The sequence below is a fragment of the Azolla caroliniana genome, unplaced genomic scaffold (genome assembly GCF_043228905.1).
Source record: "Azolla caroliniana isolate FFs.n. ecotype wild unplaced genomic scaffold, voAzoCaro1.0.p SCAF_4, whole genome shotgun sequence".
NCBI classification, from domain to species: domain Eukaryota; kingdom Viridiplantae; phylum Streptophyta; class Polypodiopsida; order Salviniales; family Salviniaceae; genus Azolla; species Azolla caroliniana.
In genome coordinates this window covers 11,918,388-11,927,246 of record NW_028230439.1, presented here as the reverse complement: position 1 = coordinate 11,927,246, position 8,859 = coordinate 11,918,388, and the positions used below count along the sequence as shown (strand labels likewise).

At 37.2% G+C, this 8,859-nt stretch overlaps 1 protein-coding gene across 1 annotated transcript; it reads right to left on the bottom strand.

Moving 5' to 3' along the window:
* Window positions 1-4,090: 4,090 nt before the first annotated feature.
* On the bottom strand, window positions 4,091-8,438 carry LOC147865093 (Radical SAM superfamily protein). The gene is made up of 7 exons (XM_087317835.1): window positions 8,066-8,438; window positions 5,757-5,938; window positions 5,551-5,641; window positions 5,306-5,463; window positions 4,777-4,948; window positions 4,565-4,675; window positions 4,091-4,457 (listed from the first exon to the last, which is right to left on the bottom strand). Exons 1-7 carry the CDS (start codon window positions 8,411-8,413, stop codon window positions 4,377-4,379), a joined length of 1,143 nt encoding a protein of 380 aa, XP_087173961.1. The 5' UTR covers window positions 8,414-8,438; the 3' UTR covers window positions 4,091-4,376.
* Window positions 8,439-8,859: the final 421 nt, after the last annotated feature.

Genomic DNA, 8,859 nt, shown 5'->3' with positions numbered 1-8,859 from the left:
ACAAGTATATATAGATATATTCGATTATTGTAGCATACAATACAGATACAAGTACCCAGTAAAATCGGTACAATACTCACTCACTCTTTTCTAATCTAAGCTTAGTCTACTCTTATGATTCCTATTCAATATCTTTTGTGTCCCTTATGTGTTCGCCACTTCTCGATATATATAGCTTCCTTTCAACTCGACGTTTTCCCACCCGCTCCTTCCTTGTTATTCGGTTTCTTCCTTCGATTTTTAGTACTCGACTTCTTTTGATACTTTTAGACTTGTCCTCTTGTCCCTTTCACACTTGTTACTTATGTCCCACCGGGTAACAAGTATTTGCCAAAGTTGATACATCCTGCCTAATATGGTTTTATTGCAAGTTGGAATATATTGCATAATGTGTTGAATGTTCAAATGGTCATGGATTATGCTTGAAACACTCATCAAGAATTGATTATGGTGCAATTAGATTTAGAGAAATCTTATGATCATGTTAACTGGTCCTTTGTTTCTGGGTTAATGCATACAATGGGCTCTGAACCTCGTATGTCTCACCTCATATTTTTATTAGGACAAGATGAAGTGTCTCGAGTAATGCTTAATGGGGGAGTTACATCAGATATTGCCCTCACAAGATCCGTTCGTCAAGGATGGCCACTTAGTCCATTGTTGTTTGCTTTTGTTACTCATCCCTTGTTAGTGATGCTATCAAGGCTTGCAACAAATGGTGGCATTGTGGGTCTACACCTTCCGTCTGGAGGGCAACTAGTAGCACAAGCTTTGGCTGATGATTCTTTCATGTTTCTACAAGCCTCACGAGAGAATCTTGAGAAGGGGATGCTTGTATGGAGCCAATTTGCATTGGCGTCCGGATTACATATCAATTGGAGGAAGTCTAGTCTCATATCATGTACTGAAAGGGATTTGGAATGTTTAGGATGGCAAGGATTCGTGGTGATGAAAGGCTCTATTTTTCGACACTTGGACAATCCATTAGGAATGAATGTCACAAATGGTCAATTGATTGAATGGATGTCTAGTAAGTTGAGGGTTAAGTTCATGTATTGGACGTCACAATCTTGGCCATTTCATGTACACTTGAAAGGTGTACAATGTATTATGGAACCCATGATATTATATTACTTGCCATTGTTGCCATGAACAAAGAAGGCTTTGCATTCTGTTTTGCAACCTCTTCGATATTTGTTGTGGAAGAAGAGGGATAACATGGGGAATCACATGGGTTGCGTGGAATCATCTAGCAACCCTTAAGCGCTTGGGGAGCTTGAATATTGAGCTTCTCTATGCATATGATGACTCGTAGATTTTCATTATTACAAGACATGTGTTCAAACTCACAACCATGGATATCTATTGTTCAATATTTCATTGAGAATAAGGGTTTAACACATGGGAGAACAACGATTAAGGATTCATGGTGGCAATTACTGAATGGATGTATTTCACTTAGGATTCCGGACTCTTCATGTGTTCAACACTTGGTTACCTCATGGCAAGAAGCACTCTTGTTATGTGTATGGAAACCATCATCTAGTAGAGAGCATTGTAATTCTCTGCAAAAAAAGAGTTACGTGTGTTCTCAGTTATTATGTTGGTCAAGAAAGGAGAGATTGTGCTCTCAATTTAATCGTTTGTTTTTCGTTTGGGGGTAAAAGAGGTGGGAGATATAGTTGAGGCTCCATCTCAAAGAATTTTGGAGTTCCTTGAAGTGTGACAATTATTGCGCATCCCGCCTAATTATGGGTTTATCTAGCAACAACTACAAAATATTGCATTGATGCAAGGTCCGTTACCTCTACAAATAGGAGAGCAGTCGTGGATTGATTGGTGTTTACGGTACTAATCTTTTGTATCATTGCTCAGTTGAGTCTCTTAGATGACCATCATCTAAGGCTGAAGAAGAATGAAAAATACACAAATTTGATTATGGGTGGTGGTAGATCTTACAACGTCGTTGGCATTCTAAATTGCCACTTGTAGCAAAGGTCTTCACTTGGAGAGTTTTGATTGGAGGATTTCCTTTGGGATTAGCTCTAAAGCATTGTGGACTAACAACGGTTAATTGCTTCTTTTGCATTGTTCAAATGGAAGATAGTACTCATCGATTTATACAATGTCCAATTGCTTGTCAAATTTGGAGTTACATTTCTCAAATTTGGCAAGTTTTATCACGGTGTTATTTGACACCTAGACAGTGGGGTGTTTGCACAATTTACACAGGTTCACCAAAAATCAAAGATTGAGATCATTTTCCTATTTCTAAGATTTTGGGGATTGCGTCATAATTGGGACATGCGCAATGCTTTTTGTATTCGATGGTAGACATGGAGTGAAAGCATATCTACGAAAGTTGAAGGGAGTATTAATGTGGCAATTTTCTTTATTGGAGCAAGTGGAAATTCTTTCCTCAGTGGAGTGTTTGTCTTGCCAATTGGCAATTCAACATGTTCCTCTACGCATCTAGTGTAGTTAGTGGGTGACCATACCCATTGTCACACCCATTGTAAGTAGTGTTTTTCACACACATTTATTAATATAATTGTGCGTTTTCACCAAAGAAAGAGAGAGAGAGAGAGAACTTAAGAACATGTTGTTAAACTCCATCCATGTAGGAAAAGCTACATATGTTGGACCATATTGGCCCTCGTCTTCTTTGGATGTTGTGCCAACAAAAGAATGTTAATATAAATGCTTTGTGGATAGCCAATACTCACAACATTGAAGAATATCTTAAAGTTATCCAACTAGATTTGTTTCATGGCCTCACATGTGAATCTAATTTGAGAATATATTTTGTCATGATATACTTGCCAATGAGACAAACATTAATCTCTTCTCCACTAGGTCATGAATGTGTCTTCTAGTATATTGATGCCATTTTATTGATGGTTTTTCCATTATAATTGAATAAAATAAAATTAGTAGATTTTAATATCATGCTTGAATTTGGAGACTGAAAAGTGAAGATGCAATGTGTTTATAATGCTCAAGTCATGGATATTGCTATGTATGTATAAGAACTCTCAATCAACTTTGAAGCAATGAGTGTAATCATGTATTATTTACATTTCAGCAAATCACATGAGGGTATTGCTCTTCATGTATTATACCCCTTACAAAGTTTGAAGCGATGAGGGCCTGCCTCTTCATGTATTTAAGAATACTAAAACATAAGTGAAAAGACAAAATTTTGTTTTATTTATATTTGTGTTGTGATAAACAACAAAGTAAATATAGATGTTAAATAAAAAGAGAATCATTTTTGTGTACTGCAAGATACTTGATGAAGTTATTGCATTCAAATTCCGCAAATTAGGTTTTTTCATATGCAAGCCACATTGTTAATAAATGTTCTAATTTCCCCCTTTCGGAGAACACAAATTCACAAAAACTAACCATATGGATATATTCATATCCCCACCCACAAAGCCAATATAGGCTTCACCCATGGACCCACAAAAAACAGATTACCCAACACGGACCCACAAACAACAGATTAGCCAACACTACAATGGTTAGACCACCAAAAGACCCACATCACACCAATTCTTGGGTGATTCATGGCCTTCATTTGAGCTAGTAATATTGCGCCAATGAAGGATATGCTCATAAGCCAAAGAAGAAATAAACAGCCAAAAGTACCTCTTATAATAGCCTTTACATTGGCTCTAATAAATGCATGAGCCCTTCCACACGTTTCCAGACATGCACTCAACCACCAAGTTTGTTTAATGTGTAATCTCACTTAAAAATGAACAATGCTTTCAAATGTACAATACCTACTTGCACCAATAAAGCCAAATTTATTCATATGTTTGGAAATCATTATACCTCAACTTCAAGAAGCACCAACCTTACAAAATTTAATCCATAAGATGCATCAATCTAATGGGATTTCATAAGAGGAATTTGAAAGCATTGTTCAATTGGATGGGAAAAAGACATAATGCACATGTATGATGTGTGAAGCCTTTTCACATTAACTCTTCTTCAAAGCAAACTCGGATCCTTAAGCTACGAGGCTGGTTGTTAGAGTGGCATGTTTCTTTTACTAAATCACCATAAATATTCATATATATGATTTAAGAGTGGCACATTTCATTTATCAAAATCGCTATAAATATCCATATATATGATTTAAGCAAATCTCAAGAGATGTGATGACAAAAACCCAAGTAAATCTCTCCAATATCATCAAAAGAATAGTGGCGGGAAAAACTTGCTAAATGTTTTGGCTTTTTTATTTTTATGTGTTTTCAATCTAAAAAGAATAGTCAATGAAAATTACTGCCTAGAAAACATCTAAATGAATTTTTCATGTCAATACTTTTCCTTCCCTCCGTAAAAAATAAATATATAAAGGCTTACGCATGGCTATTAGCCATCCTTTGCGCACGTATCATGCTTTCAATGAAGAACTCACCAGCTCTATAAGATGATCTAACCTGTAAAACAGTTATTCCATTACTTAAGAGAAAGAATAGAAAGAAGATTTTTGACAGTAACACTGTTTTTTAGATCTGGAAAAAATAACAATATTCAACTTGCTAACCAGAGGACCACTAGCAACATATCGGAATCCGACTGATTCACCATAATCCTTCCAGAACTCAAATTTCTCAGGAGTTACATATTCTTTCACGGTCAAATGGAGAGGTGTTGGCTGTGAAATTTGAAACAACAAATGCTAAAATATTCATTTCATTTCATGGCTGAAGAAGGAAAATATTAGTGTGGAAAAGAAAAAAACTAAGTCGAACAAACCTGTAGATATTGTCCTAGAGTAAGAATATCAACCCCTATGGATCTCAAGTCTTCCATAGTTGCCTTGATTTCATCGTCGGATTCGCCCAAACCAAGCATGACTGAAGACTTAGTAACCATACCTGGTACTGCTGCTTTAGCATGCTCAAGCACTCGTAAGCTTTGCTTATACCTATCAATAAATACATCCGACACATTGATCAGTTACATACTGTACCATTGCAGGCATTTTAAAAGACACGCTACAGTTATCTTAGGGTGATTCTATGCAAAGTTCTTTTCAAAGAACAAATCATATCCTGGATACCATCTGCCATGCGGCCATCTCAACATATTTTTATGGATTTCATGAGAAAACCAGTTACAAACATCCAGCTATCGATCATGTTAAAAATATGTAATGATGGTTTTGTAGATGTTGATAATATCTTGTCAAAAGACATTGTACATGTTCAAACATGTGGCTACAAATCATGCAAAAAGGTGTGGTAAATGTTTATTGATATCTACATCAAATTATACAGCTTACCCAGCTCTTGGATCTCTTACTGTTCTCTGTAGCCGTTCCACAGTCTCTACATTGTGAGCAAACACATCTAGACCAGATTGAACTACTTTTGAAACCGACACCAAGTCCCCTCTAAAGTCTGAAGTCAAGCATTCTACGAGAACTTCGGGTTTGAGTTCCTGAGATGGAAGCAGACCATCAGAACCTCCTTGACCTTACAAAGTAACTACTCCATCATAGCTCTAAATGCCCATAAACCATTTTACCTTCAAGGTCCTGACAGTGCGTGCAAATTGTTCGCTTCCACCATCACTCAAATCATCTCTATCCACACTTGTAAGCACCACATAGCCAACCCTAGCAAAACCCATAATACAAATTTACAGAAGTCCCATACTTAAACAACCAGCCCAACATGATTGTGGATGTATAAAAGATTTAAAAATTAAAGATGTGTGAGCATTTGGATTACCCCCATGAAGCTATTGCTTTTGCAGTATTTTCTGGCTCCATAGGGTCAGGTGGAGCAGGTGTTCTACTCGTTTTAACCGCACAAAAGCGGCATCCTCGAGTACATGTGTCACCAAGAAGCATAATCGTAGCAGTTCCAATACCATCTCCCTTGCCACCAGCACCACCCCCACCATTCCAACACTGCCTACCATAACAACTCAGAAGTCATTCAAATGAACCACAGTAGTGTTATCTTATTCGACACAATAAAAAGAAACCACTTCTCTCCCGAAATAACCATGGAAAGTTCAAAAATATTTTCTATGCACGTGGTTGATCTATAATGTAATTGTACATCCTTACATTAGTTGATATGAACCACACATAAACCAGATCACAGATTAATGCTGGTTCAACTAAATCCAATGTATGACCATTACCAATGATATAAGTGCAAAGTTATGAAAGTATCGTCCCATGTTCCTTCATTTCTAGCATGCTCCTAAGCAGTGCTCCAAGAGAAAAGGTCAGACAGACTTTTTCAATAATTGGATAGACTCTTAACTAGATTCTTCATATGAACAAGAATGTAACCAATGCAGTTGAAGTAAGCAACAAATAAAGCGAAGCAAACTTCTATGATCATGGCCTCCAAAGAATTTTTTTCCTTTATCCATTTAAATCTGCATGACTACCAAGCATTGAAAACATTTAGAGAAGTGATGGCTGTAGCTGCACAAACTTGAAATCTCATGGAAACACAGAAACTAAAGAACGAATCACTCTCTTCTAGCACCACATACCCTGTTAAAATAGGATTCCGCATTATTAACTCTCTCGGTGCATAGTATCAAACAACTGATCCCATCTTTCCACATCTGGTATGCATACAGAATATTGTTTAAAGTTTGGTGGCTCCACATCCATTCTAAAAACACATGAATGGCCATCCATCTCTACAATGCTTACGAATGGCCAATTTCATGTCATTCGGAAACCAGCCTTGACAATCCCATTAGATATGAGCCAAAATGATATGGTTTAAGAACTTATATCTAGCAGAGTATCTGTCCAGCTGCATTTGTTGGGAAAAACATGATGTTTCATCGACAAGATGTTCCTGCTTAAAACATTTGGAGGATAACTTACAGGCTTTGGTGATCCAACCACAGTTTTACATAGAAATCTGCAAAGGCATTCTCAATGTTGCGATTTTTGACAACCTTGTCATGAATGGCCATGGTGATGACCAAACAAGGCTGATCTCCACAAGCGAGGCCATAATCAAAATATCTAGCAATCAGTTCATACCATGATACTATGTTCCTGGAGAGAGGCAGAGACACCCTGGGCTTCTACAAGTGATCTACAGATGATATACAGGTCAACCAAGTGCTCAAAACTCAAAATCATAGTACGTAATATACTCGAATGCATTGGCAAACATTCGTTTTCATAACAAAACATTCCTATGTTTTTTTTTTCACTTTTCACCTTAACTTTCATACCTTATAATAAATAATGAATACAAAAGTATGGTATTTACCATACTTCAAGGGTGTTTACCATACTCGAATGATTGAAACATTCTTGGATGCGAATGCACGAATGGTACATTGCTCAAATTAATGACACTCTTCAATCTCAGAATGTGTTTTCTAGGCCTTATGCCAACACTGGATTAACTTCATTTTCTAGCTCTTATGACAAAACTGCATTAACTTTGTAGGTATTTCCATCATGGATACACATTGCAACGCTCTAATTTGATTCATTCACACTTCATATACAAACACATGCATCACTAGAAAAATAGCTCCTTTTAAACATAGGCCCAAGTTCCCACTGACCCCATCCATCTAGCTCAATGTTTCACATTCTTCATGCATGATACTTCAAAACTGATTTAGGTGAGTAATTTATCTCATCATTACAAAATCCGATCTAGCGAAGGAATTCATCTATCATGCAAAAGAATTGCAAACGTCTCATCCCTATGAGTAATTTATCTGTCATGCAAGTTTTATAAACATCTGCGATTGCCTAACAACCCATCCATAATGCAAATCTGTAAAGATCTGATCTTGGTAAATAATTCATCTACCATGCAAAATTTGTGAAAAACTATGATTAAGGTAAGTATATTACAAATGATGCAAGCAGTTTTTGGATGCCACTTGTGTAAAAAGGAAAAAATTTAACAAAAAGCCTACGCATATTTGTATAAAGTATTACCTCCCCTATGCAAATTTGTAGAGAAAACACTCATGGACGAGAGAAATTCTAGTACAAAAAACAATTATCTGTGCTAGAAAAAAGGATTCATACCTCTCCAATGTTGGGGCATTGGGCTTCTTCACACACAGTGTTGAGTTTAAGGGTAGAGAGGGATTCCTTGAGCTCAGTAAATCGGTCGCCTTGTGGAGCTCTCTGTCGCAGCCAAGAGGGTTTCTTCACATCAGGGGATCGAGCTGTGTAAGGACCCATGCCGCCAGGATATGGAGGGCCATGGCTGCTAGAGCAAGCTTTGATGACGGAAGGAGAGACGCCCTCTGTTTTCCATGGTCTATAAGGCATGACCTGTGGATCCACATCGCTAAAACGCCACAACTCTCCAAATGAGGAGATGGGTCGATGAGCTTGACCTTGAAGCAGCATGTGAGAAGCCATAACCATGAAGAACAGCAGAGAAGGAGCAAAATTCTACACATACACCCTACTACTCTGTTTTGTGGAAACCTTTTTTGCCTTTGCCTTTCTTTGCCTTTATAATGAATGGAATGAGTGAATATGCTCTTCTCAAAATGAATAATTAATAATTCCATCCTTCCATTCCATGCATATACATACATACATACATACATACATACATACATACATACATACACATATTTCGTGGGTGTGTGTGTGTGGACAACAAATAGACTATCAAAAAACTGCCCTTCTTACTTTACTTCCATGCAAAATGCAATGAATGCGTCTCTTCTACTTTTCCTCGGCCCTCAATTTCGCAAAGCAAAAAAACTCATAACCCCACTCACCCCTTTCCTTTGGCCTTCCTTCATTATTTGGCTTCCAAAAACATCTTCACTTTTACTTCCCACAATACTTTATGTGCCTCA